The sequence below is a fragment of the Hylaeus anthracinus genome, unplaced genomic scaffold (genome assembly GCF_026225885.1).
Source record: "Hylaeus anthracinus isolate JK02 unplaced genomic scaffold, UHH_iyHylAnth1.0_haploid 12002, whole genome shotgun sequence".
In the NCBI taxonomy this organism is placed as follows: Eukaryota; Metazoa; Arthropoda; class Insecta; order Hymenoptera; family Colletidae; genus Hylaeus; species Hylaeus anthracinus.
This window is the reverse complement of record NW_026534349.1, coordinates 8,204,972-8,229,146: the sequence shown is the minus strand read 5'-3', so window position 1 is coordinate 8,229,146 and position 24,175 is coordinate 8,204,972. Positions and strand designations below refer to the sequence as shown.

General features: G+C 39.0%; 1 protein-coding gene across 2 annotated transcripts in view; it reads left to right on the top strand.

Annotated features, from left to right (window-relative positions):
* Positions 1 to 5,527: 5,527 nt before the first annotated feature.
* Positions 5,528 to 24,175, top strand: part of LOC128891643 (diacylglycerol O-acyltransferase 1) — a 120,906-nt gene continuing 102,258 nt past the window's right edge. The window contains exon 1 of one of the 2 annotated variants that reach the window (XM_054151294.1): positions 5,528 to 8,215. In XM_054151294.1, the coding sequence (XP_054007269.1) occupies positions 8,049 to 8,215 (167 nt within the window). In that variant the 5' untranslated portion in view covers positions 5,528 to 8,048. The remainder of the gene's footprint in view (positions 8,216 to 24,175) is intronic. The other variant, XM_054151293.1, reaches the window with a different exon arrangement.

The window sequence follows — 24,175 nt, the reverse complement described above, 5'->3', positions numbered from 1 at the left end:
GCTACTAAATAAATTAGGTACCGAGTCACGCCCAATGGGGATTCCGCGAATTCATTGAAAGCCACGTTCCGTTCACGAAAAAGGAAAAGCAACGCACGCTCGTCGTACGCGAGTACTCGTATCGTTACTTCGTACTGCACGCGTGTTTCAGAGTCACTCCGACATGATGCAGAGTTTTCATAGTCCTGTGTGCACGGCAAACGCGTGAGTTATATCGACTAAATGAAACTCCGCGGCTGGTTTCCTTATTTATGAGTTTTCGATATATTTACCGGGGCAGCGAACGATCAGACCGATATCCATGGAACGAAAGTAAACGGTTCCACTATCCACGAGGGATTTACAAAATACGCGAGTGCATACAGAGCGAGCTGTTACCGCAAATCCACCGATCGAGCTTTCGCTGAAAGTCCGCTTATGGCGGAAAAGTGTAGGTCGGCTTTCCTCCGCTGAACCGCGACAGGGGAAAATCTCTTACGGTCTGTTTCGTCTCCGATGGTAAATGTAAATTTCACCAAAGTCCCTCGTAACAGGTTCGTTTGTACCATATAAAAACAAACGAACGTCCCACGGGATGGAAATCTCATATTTGTTTGCGAGAATGAAAATGAGACTCCGGGGTTGATTCAAATCTCTGATAACTTAATCCGTTATAATGACAAGATTTTTCCAAGTATTAGAGGACTGTGTTTCACGTAAATACTACTGTGATTTGGAAGGCGGGAATTCGTGGTTAAACTTCAATTTTTCAACATGAATATTTAAACAAATTTAGTTCTCAACGGGATGGGAAAGGAGCTCTAGAAAGCTTCGAAATTCAAGCCGGTTCCGCTTGACGTAACGTAGGATATTATACGTAAGTTGTAAACAAGTCGAGCAGGACAGTTGAAAATTTTGGAAAATCTTGTACATATCTATTAAAGTACCAAATTTCATAATAGCGAATCAAACAGACTACTTCGAGACTTCGCAGCAGTATGTGGTCTCTTGGAATGTGTGACTAAGGGAAGACTGAAAAATGTACAGTTTGTCTTTTTAAATAAATGATAATCTTTAAGTCTTCCATCGCCTCTTCTTACATATAATGTATGAATTGATGAGGAAATGTTTTCCAGGGGATCTTGGATCGGGTTATGAATCAGTTGGGAGGATCGTTTGCATGGCGCAAGTTTGATTTTGCTAGTTTTAGACCAAGTCCGGCCGACTGGCTAATAACGGACGTGCTCTGACTACTAATCGGTCTTACAGAGATTTCCTCATGCAGAACGGGAGGAGGAAGATATATGAGTTAAATGCCGCCGGGAGAATGGTCAAAGGGCAAGATTAGACGCTTGCCACGGACTTCTGGGTGAGTTGTGCATAATACATGATGTCCTTCGACAGCAATTCGATTCATAATAACATTTCATCCTCTAAGGGTTGCACACATACATGCAATATGCAACGTTTATCTAGGCGAACAAGATAGGAAATGTACAGTACATTAGGGCGAAGAACTTTAGCTAATTCGAATCGAATTTTCTCGTATAACTAAACAAGAAAAGTTTGAAGGCAAATAACATCATTGTATTTATCGCCGAGCAAAATAAAAGTTCTCCAAACAAAATAGAAAAATAGAGTATATTAGAGGAAAGAATTTTTGCTAATTAAATTGAATTTGCACGTATAACTAAATAAGAAAAGTAGCAGTACTTATTTTTGCGACCTTTTTAGAATCCTATCCAAATTAACTTTTTTAGGACACCTCACTTTCAGAATTAATTTATTTATTCCTCAGTGAAAAACCTTGTCATCCATATGTGGGTGACATTCTCATACCATTTTCAGACAGGATCTTTATATAACGGTTTAAAATAGTTATTTTTGGAAGCTTTTCCATCTCTGCCGTCCAGTCGCAACTCGAGTCGCCTCATAAAGTCCAGTAACGACTGATTGTGAGAGTTTCTTCTCGAGTGCAAAGGTTTAATTTGTATCGAACAAATCCGAGAAATCTGACGCTGGTAATCCGACACGAATTAGTCAACGCTCGTTCGAAGAATTGTAACTTGAGAGCAATCAATCATCATTGTTAATCCTTTGTCCGTGTTAGAGGAGATCGGTTGTTTGCAGGCTTAAGGATCGCACTAAGGGCTGCGGGTGTATGGATCGAGTCTTAGAGCAAAGGAGGGTGCGGCTGCCTGTAGCATGATCCTCTCTAAGCCGAGGCTAAGAGGCTATTAGTTAGCTCTGCGAGCAGCGACGTAACCCCAAAGACTAACACGGTACTTACACCTTCCTGCTTCGTAGAGATCGCCAGATATTCAACAAACTAGTTCACAGAGTATGTTTGCACGACATGGAGACCCGCGATACTTGGGGAATACCGTCGCCGAGCAAGATCAACGATAAGAAATTAATATTAAAACAAACTTGGCGTGCATGGCTCCCACTCTTCGCCGCGAAGCAATTACAGATGGAATCTGCTAGTCCTCGGATTACGTGTAAATGAATTACTCCAGGAAATCTGTTTCGGGACAAGCTAATTAAACAAATATTCCGAACGCTAATTTTGTTCGTTTTCATCCGTCTTGCTATGAAATCTTTGTCGCACGTTTCGTATGGGAGATACGAAATTGTCGTAATTGCGACATTTAAATGAACATATTTATAGTTATAAGCTTGTTTTTAATGTCAACTTTCTAATTTAACACCAATTTTTTGAATATCTGAAATGAATGATATAAATTATTAAAGTCTCATTTCGAAAGCCCAAAGGGTTTATTTTGAATTTTGTACGAAACATCAAAGAATCGTAATATCATTGATAAACGATTTTATTATACTTTCTTCTTTCTTTAGATGAATATACTTCCTTCGAGGTATTAAAATTTTCAGTCGGTAGTCTCATTAGTTTTTGAGATATCATTTCCGTAAGCTTGGAAAGTATGGTTTTAAGAAAAGCAGCTTTAAAGTTTTCGATCTTCACTCTTTGCCGCAACAGACCTTCTTTTTCAACTCTCATGCCTTCTTTGACTTTCGGTCGGAAATTTCACCGAGGCACTCCGAGGACTAGTAGTTTCCAAACTTCTTGGAAGACGTCTTCCTAAAAAACGGACAACTATTGCGTTTGGGGTAAATAGACCAAATTTTTGTTACGTTTATTTCGATTCGTTAGAATTTAAATTGTTTTTTTCTCATTTAAATTCATTAAAAATTCCACTGACCGAATGTATAAAATTATTTTGAAGTCTCACGTCAAATTAAATACAAAACTATCACACTGATAAGTGACTGATATTTACTATACATTGCAAATAATGTAGTACAAAACTAAATATTTAGGAGGATATAGATATTAGTATTTGACTAACAAATTACTAGTTATATTACCATAGGTTTAATCGATGGGATTGATTCCTGCAGTTCAAACAGATATGTATAATCTTGCAGTTTATATGATATTAGTTCACGTTTCAGACCATATGATATTGGTAATGCGATGCTTATTTTCACTTCGTATTAATATTTACGAGTTTTTCCATATATTGAATTATTTTGTCATATAGTATTCAATTTCCTTTTAAAACGACTCAGTTATTATCAATAACTTTGCTGCAATTTTTAATGACAATGTTTAAAATAGAAGACTAGTTATATTCATACATTCCTTTAGTCCTCCCCCTGTTTAATTTCAAATATATCCTAATACCTTGAATAGTTGGTCGTCGCTAGTTGTAGTGTTAACAAAAGAAGTCCGTTGCATTATATTTACAAATAACAGTTTTATTTTCTTACATAATCAGTTTCACGAGCTTTCTGAGACCTGACGCCGAGTGTAATTTGAAGAGTCCCGCCGACTTTTCTTATGACTGTTGCGTGGAAGAAATTTAAAACATCGGGTCGCGGAGTATTAGACCTCACGGTTGGCACGAGAGACGGCCAGTAAAGGGGTCCTGCGAGCATAAGTGCAGCTCTGAATCCTGGAAACTCGGAGTTGGAGGAGTCGGCACTTGCCTGAGCAGATCTCACGACGTGTAAGTACATATGTATATAGAGTAACGTACTTGCCGGCGTGCTCGGTAACATCCGTGGTTAGCCATAAAGGGAGTATACGTAAACGGCTAGTAGGGCTTTCTTCCTTCTGCATTTTGCTGCCTACAACGACCACATGGAATCTAGAACGTACAGCTGTGCACGGAGGTGAACGTTAGGAAACGACGTGAAACCGAGAATGAATATAGACTTTGTCGCGTTCCGTTTGTACGTGCCGGAGGACCAACGCGAGCTTTCGTCGCGCGGGAAAGCTGTTTCACATCATTTTTAAACGGCTATATTTGCTGTGAATGGATCGACAATTCGACACACCCATCCCCATGCGAGCGCTTACAAGGGAGGTTCGGCAATTGTCACACTACTCAGAAATAACACTAATTACTTGATCATATTTATCTTTTATTTATAGATATTTAACTAATGCATGGATAGATTTAAACTTGAATGACCATGAATGTGTGAATGGTCGATGGATTCGTTTCACCGTCAGCTTTCATAATGTGCAAACAAAATCCATAGCCCGTAGTACGATGATCGGGCGAAAAGCGAATGGCTCGAAGGCTGGGCGAGCTTATTTACGTTTTTTGCTCAAAATTCTCGAACGTAAATCGTAGGTTAAAGGGTTAACGCAGTAATTATCTTGTCAAAATATCCATCAAGTCTTCGGATGTCGAAGATTTGCTTTTCGAGTTTACCGAGTGGGGGAACTTCGGGTTCAGTTCGTCGTGGAACTCGTGGCGTAGAAACCGGAAACTCCGACGAACGCTCGAAAGTTCAGAAGTAAATAAACCCGAGCGCAAACACGCGAGACAATTTCGCGTGTCAATTACGTGACTCTTTGAATCACGTTGGTCGAGCCCCAAGATCCATGCCCTGAAGAAAGACGAGACACACGCGAAGAAAAGCTAATTACAGTAGCTGCACTTAGTACGGAAACCCCGTACAGCTCGTCGGGAAACGCACAGGAAATCCACCCCCTTTAACTTGCCAACTAATGTCAATCTGTGTCATTTACATGTCACGATTTCAGCTACTCAATTGACGAATCGCGCAAGTCAAAATTACTATACAGGGTGAGGGGTCTAACTATATCAGCCTAAACTACTTTTAACACTAAACCAACCATGACCGATCAAATGACCGTTTGCAAACTTTTGCGTACAGTTCTTATATATACTAATACTAATATTATGTAGTAACATTAATAATACTAGAGAAATGGATCGAACGGCGAAAACAAGTCGGAATGCGTTGTAAAGATAGTTTACTATGAAGCTACACTAAGGATACAAAACGTAGTAAAATAATTTTAGGAAAAAAATATAATCGACTTCGAAAAACATTAAAACTGCACTAAAAAGTATGAAATAATTTCTAGTTAATATGCTGTATTTAATAATTTAACTAAATTTATGAAGAGCTGGTGAGTAATAATGCAGTTTAAATAAAAATTATTTCATACTTTTCACTGCAGTATTCATATAAATTCGAATTAAGTAACCTCCTCCTTTTCGAAGTCGGCTAAAAAAGTACGTATAAAAAAGGAAACTTTGCGTAAGGTCTAAGAAGGACGTAGGGGGAAGTCACCAGTGGCGCCCTAAGTCGGTAATGAAGTGCGGGTCATTGCATATCTAAAAAATAATACTAATACTAACATTAATCTATATCTATACTAATATTATAATGAGGAAAAATTGTTTGTATGTAGCAAATAATCACTGAAACTACTGAACCAATTTTTAAAGTTTTTTAAAGAACAGAATACTACGATATCCCTTAGTAACATAGACTATATTCTATTTTGATGAAAATAAGTTTCCAATCAGGAATCTGTATTCGTAAACGTTCTGGCAATACGAAATATCGATAGAAACATTTTGGTTATTAAAAGAAAATATAATCATCCGCCGATTCATGAAGGTAGGCGTGGTTGAACTGTCAATTTAATGAAGGCAATGAATCTAACATTTTATTATTATTAAGGTTTATAAACAATCGAACAATTTTATTACAGTTAACTAAACTTACAAAATACAATATAACTAATGCAATTATATCGTTTGTGAACTGGCAGTTTTTCTGATTGTAGCACTGCTCTTTCGTTAGTTGAATATCAAGTTGAATATTCAATTAGTTGGATTCCGAGCCAAGGAAAATGTTCCACACAGTAAAAAGAAATTTTTGAAGAATTTATATTTTGTACAGTAACGATCCGCACTGTTCCAATGAAAACTGAATTCTGGTTTGCTGAGGTTTTTGCGAGCCTTTATAATCTATCTATTTCTAAAGGGTGAGTAATGGGTAGGGAAAGTACAACAAGATATAGAAATTTGGAGCTGAGATTAGGGTGTTTGGCTATGGAAAAATCTATGCTACAGTTACGTTGTGACTAAGCGTGTTGGTCATCCAACAATAATAATTTATTTTTTATTGATGCTTACTAATGCATATACCGTGTAATCCTTTATATTAGCCTATATGTAGTTTATGCACCAACCAGTATAGAAAGTAGCAAAAAATTGAATTGGTAAACAATTTTTTCAACTGTTTTACAACAAAAATAGGCCATCTATACCGTTTTATAGATTTATTTTGAGACAGAATTCTCTTTCAATGGGAATAGTAAGGCGCCAACTCTCTGCTTGCTGTTGGTTTATTGTACCTGATCAAGTGTTGGCCCTACGGTAAGAAATCTTCAGTTGGCCCCTTTTAACTTTTTGCGACACAGTAATTCAGGTCATAAAATAGACCCATGTTGCACAGGAATTTTATTGCGTTTTAAATCAAACAAAATTGTTATGGATTTGTTCTTTGCATTTTGAAGCTGAAGGGTCAAAAATTACCTACATTATATTCAAATCACATTTATAGTTTTAAGAATATTAAAACATAAACATTAAATAAAAATATGTTTTTTTTTTTTTGTATTACTCCCCAAGTTGCATGGTGGGACGAATAAAATCCCACCATACTTTCATCATTTGCAAACAAATTTAATCTTTAGTTTTTATTACAAAACACTTCACTTGTTTATATAGAACTAATTTTTATATAAATTAACTTACCTCTACGATTTTTCACATAAAATTCAGGAAAGAAGTATTATCCCAACAAACCTTTCGCTTGCAACAATTGTTGAACCGGTATCAGCATGTTGAAAGTTGCCAACATAAGTGCATACATTTGTAACATTGGATGAATATATTACCAACTATACACATGCAGCTATCGCAAAATTTCGAGGTGAGATTAAAAATGTCCCACCATGCATTACGGTCCATCGAAAAGATGGGACACTTTTAATCCCACCGTGCCCCAAAGAGATATTAAAAGTAACGAGGGGTCTAGATTGGGTGTGATCGTTGGTCCAGTTGAAGAAAAAAGCGACAATCCTAACCGTTGGATAACCGATAGTCACATAAATGGCCCATAAAAATGCCAACAATAATTGCTACTAGCGCGTTGTAAACGAGGAGTATAAGGGTCAGGTATCTATTCGGAATCGACGATCCTTAATGTAAACACGTTGACGCCGAAAACAATCCTTGGCTGGGTCGAGGAGCGGTCACGTTCACGGTATCTCATAAAAAAATGTATCACGGATAGGCAACGATGTTGTTATCTGGAAGAAGCACGGAGATAAACACGGAGACGGCTGTACAAGACGGTCATCGATGGGACGCCAGTAGTATCATTGCGGCTGTCCGGTGGTAAACACGGTCGCGTGCAAGCGAAGCTAACACCAACACCGAGCGATAAGGTCGCGGCCACACAAGACGTTCGTTCAACGTTCACACGCCACATCCTAAAGCATCGAATCCCCCATCAATCGCGACGCGAGTGAAAGCGAAAAGCTTGTTCCGATCGGGGTCCTCGTCTCGTTCGGTCAGTTTCTTTTTTCGTCGTCGCGAGCGCGAAACGGTGTACCTACCGGCTTGTGGAGTAACGCGTTCGCGTTCCTTTTTTACCGCGAGAGTGTGTATGTGAGTGTGTCCGTGTGCGCTTGTGTGCTTCGTATGGTGAACGGTGCGCGTGGTGAACGTTCCTCCTCGCGGAACAACATCATGACTACGGATCACGAAAACGAGACGAAGGTGAGGTTAAGGCGGACCAAGAGCGTCACCAGGGCCGAGGAGATCCAGAAAGCCGAAATGATGGTGCGCAAATCGCAGCCTGATAAACCGTGAGTGTTCTCAATCACACGATACGATTGGTTATGGACACGCTCCATTTTTCCGTGGCACGGTTCATGCTTTTTCTGTTTCCAACGAGATTTGTGTGTCCATCGGACGCACGATCACTCGGGTAAATTGCGGAGAATCGATGATAATGAGGAATCGACGTGGACGTGATACACGGCGACGCGAAATTTTACAGAGACTTGCAGGCGCACTGACGTAACACGGTCTCTGGAAGTGGGAACACGCATGCGTGACTGGCCTCGGCTCGAGCGCGACTGTCATTGCGCGACGCGCGCTCCCCTCCTTTTTCTTCGTGCCATTCCTCTTCTCGTTTTAGCACGTGCTCATTCACGCTACTCTATCGTGTATTATAATCGATACGGTTACGGTTACCTGGCTGTATCGCGGGCTTGTCATTTCCATAGCCGGTCTTCCAAGACCATATCGTGGCAAGGTAACGAACTGAAAACGGTGCAGTTGATTTGTCCTTACTGGAAAAAATCGCGCGAGAAAAGTATGCCATCGACTGTCTCTATTGTTACACGAGAAACAAACATACTTTTATTCAGCTTTTATCCCCTTAACCTATATATGCATAGACATACACATTTCAATGGAAAGTGAATCATTATTAACCTTTTGCACTCGAAGCTATCTCGTGGGTTATTGTGTAAACTGGAATTGTGTCATGCTAACTCATGCACGCTGGTTAAATATCAATCGCTGCGTTAAAAGTCCAAGTGTCGTCTCATTGGCTGGTATACAGAGTGTCCCATTTAAGGCGACTAGACTAAATATCTTCATTGCTTTATATGAAACGAGAAAACTGTTACGATAATAACTTTTCAGTTTCGAAGGGACAATATTGTCATCTGCACGAAAAGTATCTCAAGGCCATGTTTTCTGAAATTTCAATGTCATCAATGTGTTTTTAAACGTGATACGGCATTTTTATTACTGTAGTATCGTAACTGAAAAAAGACAAATTTAAATATGTGTAATACGTCAACCTTCAGATGACTTTTAAATGACTGACTACGTTGGAGTATGATTTTATAAGAATAACTTCTCACAAGCTCGTTTAAAGGTCGATATATTATACATGTTTGAATTTCTCTTTTTTGTCAGATATAAGATTATAATAATGAAAATCCCCCTTTCCATTGACAAAAAGGTCGGTGACCTTAAAATTTCGAAAAATTTGACCTCCAGATCATTTTTGTATTATATTTCGTTATACCAGTAACGCAATATTGTTAATTAATTACATTGAAACTAGGGGTATAATAAATTGCTGGCTTATCAGTAAATAGTTGAATAGGTATGTAATTAATTTAAAGAATAATATTAGTTACATAAATAGAGTTACTCCAGATTCATTTTTTATTATTTAATGAAAGTAGTTTTAATGGCCACCATACTTTGAAATATAAACCTGTTGTATCTATCACCTGATTCAAACGATACCAACGATCGTGGAAATAAAAGAAAAGCTTGAACCAGTTTCTTCGGATAATTGGACAGGGTCCAATTAATACCGCTAGTAGAAGCAGAAATTTGGAAACACGATATTCGTGGCAGCCTCTATCGCCTCAATTATTAGAGATAATTACTTGACATTTTTTTTTGCAATTAGTTAAAATATGGACAAACATTCGTACGAAATACCAATAATTTGCGTTCGATACTTTTTTTCGTTTAATTATTAAAAGTTGCCTAAAAAAGAACCATCCAGAATACCCTCTTAATTACACTGACTGCGAGTAAGAGCGTTCCATTTTCCCTAACGAGGTAGGGCCTACTCCGATTTGAGCGAATTTTTGTAGGCTTGTAAAACTAAAGTAGCTAAAGATAATAGATTCACGTTTGTTTGTAGCCGCAGCAACTGAAATTTTATGTAGTTGTTAGTTAGTTAATAGTTATTGTTATTGGTTATCAGACACATTTATAATATACGTATCAGGTTGTCCCGAAAGTTTCTTTCGCGAGTTGCACTTAATTATTTTACGTGGTCGTGTTTATATAAATAAACAATCCAATTTCATAGATATTCATGTTGTAACAGTAATGGAGCAAAATGAATCGTGCACAATTCAGTAATGTAACATAAAACATAAAATATTGTGGATGTATTACTTATTAACAAAGCGAAAGAAACTTTCGGGACAACCTAATATAATAATTAAGACGTAAACGTCAACTTGTGAACCCATTAAAATTATTTCTATATCTGTGTGAAATGAATTGAAACAAATAGCAAATGTAGTTTAAATCGTACGTAAGGTATTCTCAATGTTGATAAAACTTTACATAGATTCTTCTCTGTAAAAATAATATCCCAAGAAATACTAAATATTTGGACTCCTAATGTGATCCCCCTTAAAGTTAGCCCGTATGTATGTAAATCGTAGGCTACGAGGGATCTAGGAATATTCTAATGTATCTAAACTTACTGGCCGTTAATAAACCTGAAATACATAGTGCTCGGTTTTCTTTGCTCAGAAGATTGTATGTGCACAGAGTTCTATCATGTTACGGCGATAACGTTGTTGGTTTATGCGCTGAGTCGTCTTGAGATATATTTGCACGTTATCAGATTAAAGTTTGTTATATATGTATAAATACTAATATATCAAGCTTAATCTTGATCCGGTTGCCTTGCACCAGCAGAAAATAGTCTGCGTCTGAGGTTGATGACATTTTGCTACGAAATGAAATATTAACGAGCACAGGTAAACTTTATAGTAATCGTCGGGGACCTAAGCAACGGCTGATAACAGTTCAGAGCTTTAGAAATTAACCGAAGACTTCAATTGCGTGTCAATGCTTCGGAATCTTTAGCCGCATACTGAACTTAAGCTTAATCGTAAGCTGTATCTACAGTGACTTGCATTACCTCCTTGTGGCACACGATTTAAAAGAAAAATAAATTTCATGCTGCATATAATACAAATTCATTTCTTATTCAGCTCCAAAGTTAGTACAAAATATCGAATATCACGTTTATTTAAAATTGTAAAACGATTCACATATTCATTACGAATATTTTCATTATAACATTACACAGAAGAAATGTTTTCAACATATTTTATAAGATTTGGATAAATCGTACGGTGAAGTATCAACGTTCCGCTCGTGTTAGAAAGCGTTGAATTAGTTAAAACGTAACACATGCAAAAAACGTTAATTCGTCAAGTATACTGAACGTTATGTGTCGATGACATTTTTGTCAATAATTCGGAGAACGTTCAAATGCTGGATACTTGACACACAACTGCATGTTATAAGCCCACTTTTGTTCCATATACCACGAAACAAAAATTTTAATAAACAATTCCTTCATAAAACATTTAAAAGCATTTGTTCGTATAATATTTTCTTCTTACTTTTGCGTGTAGAACACGCTGGCAAAGTTTGGCGAAAAAACTGGGACACCCTGTGTAATTTCTCCAGAAATAATTTCCAACGGTTTATCGTTATCAAAGTTCCGAAGTTCAAGGGTTCCCGTATCGAATGCTCGATAGCGCGAGTCTAGAAGTAATTAAAACATGACAAACGCTAACGAGCGTCGTGGCGTTTAATTAGTCCAACGAACACTGTCTGTCGGTCATTCCACACGGAATCTCGCAACTCTTTACACTCGATATCACGGATTTCGACAAAATTTAAGTGTGACGTCTTCCTTACATTCTGTAAGCTTTGAATCACCATTTTGCTAGTTTTGAATTTGAAGTATTTAACCCTCTATGGGCTCTCTAATTTTTTTTTTCTGCAGACGACTTGCAAGGCATTAAGCTTGATATTTCAAGTTGATAATGAGTGTATGGCAAGGTATAATTCGAAAAGCTTACTGTGAGCTTGTATTAAAGGTATCTTAGGCGCGTAAAAATTATAGCTATATTCGACCATTTTTTTTTTAAACAATTAACTTAATGTTAAATCTGTTTGATGGGGTTTATTGTGCGTATATTAAAAAAAATATATTTTTTGTTTAATTATTCTTTCCAATCGGCGCGACGCGGCGTAACGGGTTGGCGAAACCACAATAGAAAATGATATCGAAATAATGTTATCGCGTAATCAATTGCGTGATTCATTGTAAATCAAATTCAAAAAGAGACCACGAGCGTAAAAACATCGAGAAACACTGGTTCCAGCCCGTCGTTAATTAAAATGTTAATGCGAATGACGAGAGAGACAGATCTGCGGCACGGCTAACTGAACGTAACGCGCAAATACTTTTAGCGATTCGTGCGCGTCGCGCTGCTGGAAGTTTCATAAATTTATGATTGGTTCGCAGCGTATCCAATGCAAATCGCAGGTACGCGTATGATCTACAATTGGAATCGCTAATCAAGGAATCCGGTCGTCGTGAAACTGTAGAAGCAAATGCTAATTCGCATTAATATTTTTCCGTAAACAAACGAGGGATTTGATAGCGGAAACCTTGGATCAGCGAATTTCATTTGTCCAGATCTATGAAGCTCCGTCGTTGGGGAAAAATTTTAATCAAGTCCACGGTCTAATCACGCCCACGATCACAAATTGATCCACGAGAAGAACGAGAGTCGATCTTGCAAAACCCAGTTGGAGTGTTTCGAAAGTAAAATAAAGTAAAGACAATTAGTTCCTTGACTTATTATTTGGTTAGGTGAAGAGTCTCTTTTTCAAAAAATTATTTTATTTGAAGCGTATACCTAGTTATATATTTTTTGAAAGTCGAACAGCTACATAGAACAAATTTTAAATTATTACTATCGTCGGCTAATATTCAAAGAAGAGGTCTAATTAAAATTGCAGCTTAAAATATTTATCTTTTAATGTAAAAGATATAAAAGATAATTTCCAAGACACGGCTGTGGAATATGATCAACTAGGCATTGGTACCACGAAACATGCCAAAAGAGGCCGCAAGGGACATAGTAAAAAAGATGTACGTATCCACTCGAAGCGGTCAGTTCATGTACATAAACGTTAATTAGCGTTGAGACGCGAACTGCACCGGAAAGGGAGGAGGATGATGCTAGAGGCATTTTTTCCTCCGAAACATATCCTCCCGACGAGCTCTGTTTTATTAGCAAAAGGTCGACTAGGGAAAAACAGTGAAATCTTCAACTCCCCTTTTGACATGCTATAATGACCTGCAAACAAGAGTTTTTTTTTTGCTCTTCGGTAAGGAACACTTTTCTACCTTGGGTTGTTTCTTCTCCCCATCTTCGCGCCCCTTCGCTTTCTTGCTCTCGGATCCGTCCATTATGCCGTAGAATCAGAGATGGCACCACTCCTCCGTCTCTTGAACAAACGAACCCCTACTGTATTTACTCGTTCCGTGTTTGCCAGATACTTCTTGTTTTCGCCAACTTTGCAATTAGGCTGGGCGCGCTGGGTTCGTTGGACGCGGTGAATATCGGATGATCCACCCCTTTGGGTACAGGGAATTCGCGCGTAAAGCTATGTCTGGCTCGTGCGGATCTTTCAGTTCCGGGATTGATTTTAAAGTTCTCGTTTGTACGACCCTTCGATTCGAAGCCTTTCCTGTGTGTTTGTTTCCGAATTCAATCTAATCCTCGACGACTTCCACGCGGCGGGAAACTGGGATTTGCATCTATTCGTCGTGTATTTATGCCATAAAACGTTCCCATCGGAGTGAACTTTGAGCAAGCGTCTCGTTTACTCTAAATTTCTATAACAACGTTTCTCAAACTTCAATTACATTGCGACTCTCTTAAGGGGGTATTCTAGTCTGGTGCGTCGATTTTTAATTTTTTTTTGACGATTATTTTTCTTTTAATCTATAAAGAATTTTTATAAGGGTTAATAGAAATAAGTATCTACCAATTATATTAGAAATTTAACAATTTCTTTATGTCGAAGCAGCATAATTTGCGTTAAATAAATTACTAATAACTAGACAGCGGTCTTGAAGTTCCTCATCACGAAATGCAACAACATTTTGCTGCCGAAGACCAATCATGAGGTAACAGGGAGTAGAACGAAATAGATAGTAGCGATATCTCCTATATATCCCTATATTTCCTCCCAAGGTCTTTTTTTCCTATATATCGATCGTATTTGGAGTATTATTCTCTTTGCTCGAGCCAGCCATCAGCCCATGCTTACGATCTATCTGCAGCACACGGATCTATATTGTGCCAATATTCCTGCAGCAACGGTAACGGACTCCTCTCGACCGAAGGCCGTTGATATTCGAATAGTTAATAACTTCGGACGGTGTTTTATGCGAGGGAGTAGGATATAGCGAACGGAAGGATCATCTCGCGAACTTTCTCCTCTGCCCACTCCATTGCGAATGCAAATAATCGTCAAGCCTCGTCCGGGCGACGATATTGAACGACGCACGAAGAGTATGTGCGAGATTCAACTCCAGGATTTTAATTTGCAGTCCACCGTGGTCATTCACCGCCGCCATCAGCCTCCTACCATTGTCAGGTGCATTTTCATTCGTGTATATATCGCATGTTCTTTTTGCGGCTTCTTCCAATTACCTGGCCTCGCTAAATGATAATAAGGTAGTCTTTTTTTTCTTATATAACTAACTTCACATCAACCTTTGGTTATTAGCGAGTGAGATAGATAAAAACAATAAATAATGGCGTGAACGAATCACCCACAACATTGGATACTACAATTGATACTCTGATATTCTTCATTTCATAAATCTATCGTATCGTGTTTGGAGAACGAAATTGATGAATAAATACATTGTACACGCAGATTAGAACGAAATTTGGATAAAATGAAGTTTCACGTTTAATGCGCGGGATTCCACGCTGTTAATCTTTTATTTATAGTTTTTAAATAAAGATCGTATTTCGTACAGTAAAGCTCAGAGCTTTTGCGCACCTAATAGAATCGGTCGTGACGAGTACATCGTGGAAATAGACGGTTCCTAGCCCCGAATCGATCGCAACCGAATGTGGACGGTTCCGAGCAACACCAAAATCCCCTCAAAAGCCGCAGTCGTCTTCGAGCTCAATCCGAACGGTCTTTCGCTCTTTTTCGCCGATGTAATCGGTTTCCATTGTTCTTTCGGTCGATTTTGTGCGCGAAATTCAACACCGACGTCACGGCCGACGCCGACGTTGCAATCTTCGTGCATAAAATGGCCACGGTATGAAAAGATAGGAAACAAGGGAAGGAACGCCAGAAAACGATTGAAGGATTGACACCACAATACCGTTAATCCTTATTCGTTTCAAAGTCGTGTCAGCCGAAAACGAGGCACAAATCTCACCTGCAAACGAAGATTAAAAGTTTTTGCAGAACTTGACGAAGCGCAAAAAATCTCCGATGGTACAAGCAGCCGGAGGAAAAGGACGACGTCGAAAATAAAGAAAGAGAGAAAGCAGTCATATAATAATATTACATGCAGGATTTGTAGTGTATTGTTGCGCCGCGGAGAGACCACTTTAATGAGACAGGATTCATAAAGGAATATAAACTCAAGCTTTATTTATAAGAATATCAGGACATCCGATTTGTACAATATCTAACATAAAACTGACTATTCAAATAACTGCCGGTTCTTTAATGGCAACTGAAACATCGGGACATCGCAAAGGACCAGCTTCACATCGTTCCAACAGTATTTTCAATGACATCCTCAACCAAACATCACATAAAAACTAATTTCAAACAGTTCATAATAATTTCCTCTTAAAAGTGAAATATAATCCGTTAAAATTGTAGTCTTCGGTCTCTTAAACAAATGTCTCGAAACAAAAGCCTTTCTTCCACGGGCTTACTCGGGTTTAAGAATGAAACAGTGACGTCAAGCCTAAATGCATCCTGCAATTTAATTATTCACCGAGGTCGTCTCTCAGAACAGCGCATCTTAGAGTTTACGTAAATTCCGTAGGAAAATAATATACCATAAGGCAAACAGGTATCGCGCGGGATCGCAACATCGTATTATATTTCCGTCGTGGAAACGGTTCACAACAGGTGAGAGGTTCTGCTGATGAACTCCCTGGGACCGTCCGTAGAGAATGCAACGCCGAAAGTTGGTGCTTGTCTCGGTGAAAGGCAGGAGACAATAAAACAGAGAGACAGACAGACAGACAAGCGGACGGAACTGTCAGACAGACGGGGAGCGAGGAAGACGGAATGCCGGGAGCTTGGTAATCGATTCCAGGGTGCTTCGAGTCGAGGAAGTGCTCGGAGACGAAGGAAGACGAGGTGAACGAAAACCCGGGCCAGCAAGAAGACCTGTTTAAAGCGCCGTTTAATTTTCCTTCATGAATCATTTAGGGTATTCTTCTACCCTCTGCCGTTCTCCTGCCACTCCTCGTTCTCTTTCGTTCGTTCTCGATTCGGAGCCGCATGTCATGGAAGGGGAGGAGGTGGGGAGCGGTTTCCCTCCTCATTACACGGGTAATATATGTATATCCGTCTATCGCCTAAATATTCACGAGGGTTCCGGTGTCAGGAAGATTCGCGAGGCAGATACGCGAATCCTACGGAACCGTCAGCCCCTTTCTGCCCATCTACTTTCCGCCCTCTCGCACCCCCGTTCCTTTTTCGCCCACCCTCTCATCTTCGTGTCTGCCCTTGTATTGTATGTACAACGGCTTCTTCGTTTCTGTGGCAGACAGGGGTTGACTCGAGATTCGAGGAGCAGCCCAATGGAAAGGGAAACACGAGTGGGCTGGGCACTTGTCTTTGCGGGACTCACCGGCCCTGTAAGGCGTCGCGACGTGACTCTCGAGGTGATCCGAAGACAAAAGATTGGACACCTGTATCTTTACGTGAGGATTTATGACGGCGGTGACTGACACTTTTGCTGACCGAGACGTTGGACTAACAACAAGAGGGTTGACAAACGAGACGATTTTTAGCCGGTTTGATCGTTTCAGTAATTTGTGGATTCCCTCGAGATCGCGAGTAAACGGCGGAAGTAACCATGACTGTCTTAACTCTTTCGACTCTAGTGGGACATATACAGTGAACGAAATTTGTATAAGGACACTGGTATATTTAACAATGGAAACTAAGTACTTTTCAATCAAATTACAAAAACATAAAGATAATATAAAGAAATGAACACATTCCATGCGGGTATACTTCGCCGCGGATTAACAAAATTGTCTGTGGCATCGTTTGTTACCGTTGCAGTTACGGCGTCATATGTGTTGGCGATCGGCAATACAATAAAACATTTTGTCGAGATCTTGACGAGAATTTGAAATAATCTTGATCTCGTCCAAATCTCGATATACTGAATCTCGATATCGATCTCGAATGTTACAAGTAATCTTGATCTCGAATCGCATCTCGAAATCGAGACGAGATCGAGATTTATATGCGCGCGAAAAGCACGCATAACTACGGAACAGCAAAAACGTTGGTCGTGTACATCGGGTCTACTATTAATTATGCAGATAGAACTACAATTACTCACCTTGTGCTCCGGTATCAGTATCGATAACTTTAACGAGCGTGTAATTAATTAACGACGCCATTCAAAGAGTCGCGAGTTTTTCAAATTAGACTTTAACGATCGGACAGAGAATGTTGCATGGCAATCAAATAACGGAGAATTTTAATAGCTTCGTGACTCAACATGATGCCATTTATGCCAGATCTTCTCTTTAGGAAATAAGTAATATTAAATAGTTTTTAAATAAAAACAATAACAATTATGGCAAAAATACTTCCAGTTGTTTAGTATAAATATCATGATACAGTTAAATCCCTTTTTTTTTGTATTTTTTAATTGTGGGGGGGGGGTAATGGTTAAGTAAAAATGCGTCAGTTTCATTGCACGATCGAGAATAACCTTTTCTCTGAGCCCATTTCTCGAGGGCGTATATATTTTCATGTTTTTTCCCCGCATGAACAGTATTAACAATCGAAAACGTTGTTTTTTTGGAAAACCCAAGTTTAGGCCTGTCTGGATGGTGAACGAGTAACCCCGCATCAACGCCATTGGCGGATCCGGACGCGCAAATGCTTCATTAGCAGATCCCCAAAAAATGAGATTTTTTGAATCACGCTTTCGTTGCCAAATCGGGTCAGATTTGAAAGAGCAGCAAGTGGGCCGGACGAAATCAGCGTTCAGAAGCGAAGCGGTTACCAAGTAGCTTCAGCCGTACGTGGTCAGAGCCAAACCGGACTCCAATAGAACGTGGGCTGACCACGTACGGGTGCAGGCCCTCGCTCCGCTTCTGAATGCCGGCTTTGTCCGGCCCACTTGATGTTCTTTCAAATCTGCCCCGATTTGGCAACGAAAGCGTGATTTAAAAAATCTGATTTTTTGGGGGACCTGCGAATGAAGCATTTGCGCATCCGGATCCGCCAATGGTGTTGATGTGAGATTACTCGTTCACCATCCAGAAATGGCTAAACTTGGGGGTGGATTTTCCAAACAAACAACGTTTGCGATATTATAAAATACGATGTCACTAGTTGAAAGTTGAATCCCTTGCTTTTTCAGTCATCGTTAGATAAAAACAGTTGATTTCAGTTTGGCTAGAGGCGCGGCGGTTCCCTCGTAGACCTGACAAGAAGACACGAGTTACCGACTACTTTCCAAAGTTTAGATACTCCGCGTACTGATTTTGGACAAGCACGCCTTGTTTCTTGCGCCCGAAAGCGGACCAGTTGTCGGACATCTTCCGGCTAACGCGCTGTACTCGCGAAAAAAGTTTGCCCCAAAGCGGACAAGTTTGCGACACACGAGTTTTCGACGCAAAATCGGCCGCGTCATAAGCACCCTTCCGATTATTGATGTCGTAAAGTATGTCGAGGTAACTTTTTGCTCGCAAACAGTGACAAAAAGAGACAACAGCCACGCGTAGAGTAATAGCATAAGATGCACCGTTCCGCCAAAACAATAAACAACTTTCCCCGCTTCTATGCAATCGATATACCTTACGAGGACCGCGAAGTGCTTCCCCTTCCATCACGGAACTGTGATGAAACTCGGCAGGTTTGTAGAGTGATCAAGCACGGAAGTGCGGTAGAACTTCGATTATCCAAACTTCCATTACCCGAATTCCCTATTTTACGAACTTTCTGTTATTCTGACTCTTCATCGTTCGAACACTTTTGTAAACATTTCAATGTTATCGATTTTCTTACAATAGTGTAATCGTTTGATGAAGTATTGTAACTAACATTGTTTAACTGTGTAAATTAAACCGACATTTGTAGATATTTTTTGGGGAAAAATTCAGATATCGAAGCCATACCATTCAAATTGCATGTAAATAATTTTATGTAATAAATTCTGTTCTTCGAAGCCTAGAAACAGTAAATATAAACTTTGTTGATAATTAAAATAACAATTATCAACAAACTCAAAAATAAAGAAAATGGAACAACCTTTTCGTGTATCATATCCATGTGTGCTAAAGGCGAGCTTACAATCAATTTATAGTACATTTTTTAACAAGGTTACGGTACACTAATACATACATAGGTGCAAATTAATGTCACGAGTGTCTGCAAAAATAATGAGTTCTGCACGTAAAAAAAGCACCGATACAGGCTTACAGATATCTCATGTGTGCATTATTATGTTTGTTAATTGTAAGCATAATTACAAGCACGGAATTACCTTCATTTAGCCTGCACCATAAATAATTACTTAGAAATAATAAAGCTCGCACCAACTGCATATTTCATTGCTGAATCGCGTACAGTTCAGGCAACAGTTTCATCATTTTCTATTTTCTCTCTTTCTTTCATTCTGTATGTTTGTTTCATTCTATTTCCTTCTGTAGCAGTGCAAAGTGGAAACGTATTATTGTTATCATTATTAATGGCGTGGGCATAACGGCATTCTTTTCTCCCCTATTCGATACAAAATAAAATACAATTTAATTAAAATGTTAATCAAGAAAGAAAACGTATCATACTCTGAGATTGATATCATTGTTTAATATTTTACCGAGTAGAAATTCCATATAAATGGTTCAAGCAAAATATATTTAAAAGAGTTGTGTAAATATTCCGATGTATGATTTAAGTATCGATATAAATTTTCCTGTTTCTTTCGAGATTGATTCTTTACAATTGAGGTTTCATACCTCACTTTCTTTATTATAAGAGCAAAGTTAATTTAGCTAGCAAAACATTCTCTTCCCAAGAAAAATGTTTTTCATTTATTCTACGTTTCGATATTATTCCAAGGATTTCCTTCAGGAATAAATAAAAAATGTAATTCATACTTAATTTATAAAAGCCAAAAACAGAGTTAAGAATAATACAAGATTATATAAAACATTTTGAAACCATTTTTTACTACGGTGTTATAGAATGTTAAAGACCATTAAACTTTGTATTTAAAATGTTTTCATATCTTTTCGGATTTCAGAGATATTATCAGAAATATAAATAACCAGAATTATTTCGAAGGGGTGTTTACACCGTTAAAATCATTTCTGGGCAAAAATAGAAAACAGCATTGCGATTAATTTTCCATGATACTGGAATTTCTGCAAAAATTCAAATTTGTTAACATGTACGTACATACATATCAATCGCTGAACTTCCCTTCTCAGTTTCCCCCGTTCGTCCATAATCTGTTTCGAATAAACTAGCAGGCCACAATTCACTCCTCTTCTATCACGCATCTCAACACAGCTATACCACGTTAATTTATGACTTAGATAGCGCAGCTTTGAATCATAGCCATGCTAGAAACAGAACGTAGCGTCGATAGGATCACGACTTGCGTCGCATACCGGCTCTAGCGCGAAATGTTTGGAGAATCACGATTCAGGGAGCGCGCGTACTAGAAATTATAAGAATTTAAAATTCACATTAAAAATTCGGAGAGACAGATTCTTATAATTTCAACTTTGAGGGCTTATAACTTTATAGCGGTTAGACTTATGAGATTTTTACGAGAGTCTTTTTTAGGTGAGCATTCGATTTCCTATACATATAAGAATGTACCATCTCATAATATTTTAGTTATTTCATTCTCGAAATATAAAAATCAGAATGCAGGAAACTCTCTTTTCTACATATTTCAAGTTAGAACTGACACTTTTAAGGAATTTTAATTATTTCGAAGCATTTAAGACCCAGGAAGCATTAATATTTGAAAGTTACCCATTTCAGAACCGTCATAACTTTTCAATTTTTATTTTCGAAATTAACCGTCCTATGAATAAACTGTAAATATAAAAAAGTTTCGTGCCATCATCCCTTATAAGCTGATATTTTTTATAAATTAATTTAACGAACATAAACATTTCTCTGAGCCCATTTCTCGAGAGTGTATTTATTATATCTGCCCTTCGCAATCAAAGCGTTAATATTCATCTCTCAAGAGGCGAAAAAATACATATTTTAACCTTGACAAATAATTCTTGAATTTTTGACTGTGACGGCTGCATGTAGCCCTTATGGAATCATCGTGTCTTATTTCGTGTCACGTAAAATTCGACGTCGCACTCTTTTCAGAACCACCCTAAGACTAGGTGTATCCTATTAATTTACTTTTCGTTCGGGACAGGGTCTTATTATTTTTAATTTCAGCCAAGAGATATCGTTTCCCAGACTACAGCGAGATCGGTTCGTGAATTCTCGTTTTCTACCAACAAACCAGCGCAGCGTTTAAACTTTGATCCACCCTGCTATCTCCGACGGTCTTCCTGCTTTTTACATTAGGACGTGATTAAGACTGAAACTGGGAGGGCTTCTAAGCCGCCATCGCAGGAAGCCACCGATCTTAAGTATTTACGGGGAGAGATCCCACCGCGGCGCGGGGCCAACTCGAGCGTGGAGTTCAATCATCCGGACGTTAAGACTTCCAAGTCTCAAAGGGGCTGCGCGATACTGACCGAAACAATCGGGAGAGGGATAAAAATTGCGAGTCGAAGAGCCAGCGGAGCAACATTGTGAAACTTCACCGCTAAAAAGAACGTCGGATTAAAGTCGAAGATTAAGGACAGCTCGCGGGAAGCCCTTTTCTAAAATACCGCCTCGCTGGTCCCCGTGTAATTACTCGACGGAACTCCCCATATGCTACATCCAGCAACTACGTGCGTTTAATGTGATCGTTTAACCTCGCCGCCGCTGTCTCGAGTAAATCCCAACTATTACTACGAATTTATGGCAGATCGTGGTAATTAATAGAGTCGCGATAAAGCGGTGGCCCAAGTCAACCCAGAGCCGCGCAGGAAGAGCTATCTCACACTTCTGATTCTGGCCTGCTCGGTCTGCATGACAGGATGCAGACGTGTCGCCGAGAAATTCCATATGCATGAGTGGGCCGTGTACTGGGTGACCAAAGTGTCACGTCCGACTTATCCAGAAACGCGCGACAGAGCAATAAACGTGTAAACGATCCTCCGAGTGGTTGTTTAGCGAATCAGTGGCCATGATGGAATTGCAGATGCTCGCAAATGGAGGATCTTTGATGGTCTGTCGACTCCCGTGACGCTCCTCAGCTGTAGCGAGAGAAGTTTATTATCTATAATATGTAATCCTCGCGCGATGGCTTGGGTACGAAGACAGTAAACGAATAATAATGCGACAGAGTCGTAGGAGGTTATACAGGGTTAGAAATTTAAAACAGGCCACTTGAATGATTCGCTTAGTTTTAGCGATAGAAAAAAAAGTGTCGAACAAGAGTTATTTGATTTCGGGCACGTAACGTGGCGCCAATAACTTTTTAATCGGTGGAAGCTTAGAGGAGATTGAAAAAGCGACTAAGAGCATTTGTATAAGAAAGTAAGATGTGGGAACATATTTGGTATGACATGGCGCAATCTAAGATAAACAAGGAAAATTGCAAATTGAGAGACAGAAACTATCAATGCATATCTATGACTGTTTCACACATTATCACATATTAGAATAGTATAAAATTTTGATTTCTGCCGTAAATATGTTCCTTAATGTCTAAAGATTCATATAAGCTCAAGTATCATTTCAGTAAGCTACATATATGCTTTATAAGTTGCATTATGTAATACGACATGATTCCTGTTTGCACATTCTGTAACGAAATGGTTCCGAGTGCAAAGGGTTAAATTTCAATAAAATTGTTCGAAAAAAAGAATGTACATCAAAATTTGTACCTCTTCTTACGAATTTTGAACGGTTTCACTCGCTAAATATAGAAACACGTCAATATCAAAAATTTCATGTCAAATATCTTTCGATGCTCCATACGCGTAAAAAATGTCAAACAAATCAGGTGCGGACACCGAGAAGATTTCTTGAAAGAAGGTCTTGGATGACTCCAAGGAGATTCAGAAGAAATACGATAGCCTGTAGGTGTAGAACCGTGTGTTTTACTTTCAAGCGATACATACCACTGAACGCCATCCTTTGTTTCGTCTCTCTAAATTCTCACACTCTGGCAAGCACGTCTTATCCGGGAGAAGGAACAAGGGTCTCCTCGAATGCTTTATGCTTCCAGACAAAACGCTTTTGAAAAGTTTACACGATGGTCCTTGTCAGTTCTCGACGTGCTTGTAGTCACGAAGGAACGATACCGGTAGCCCGTAGAAGCCGATTACTTAGGCTCACCCGGTGTATTATCTGCGTGAGAGATACCTAAGAGGAGAGGGTTTTGTATCCACCACTCGCCACGATCTTCACGTACACGCCATTCAAATTTTATGAGACGGGGTGCACGGTTTATTGTTAATATTCCACTTAATAGCTCTCACAAAAGAGAATTTCTGATGTTTCGGGCGTTTTCCACGCACGCGATAACAGAATCTCACGGAATACATAATGCGAAGGCATCGTTAGTAAAAAATTATATATTAAGTTGCCCAAAAAGTTCGTACAGATTTTAACGCCTTATCTTAAAAAAAGGTATAAGGTTCGAAAGAGCCCATATAATATGACTATTTTTTTTTCTTTTGTCCAAATGCTAAGGGTGTGTTAAAGTCATCGCCATTTTTTTTAAATGGAACCATAGGATTTCTTTGGCATATCATGAAAGTTGACATCGAGACGAATCCATCGAC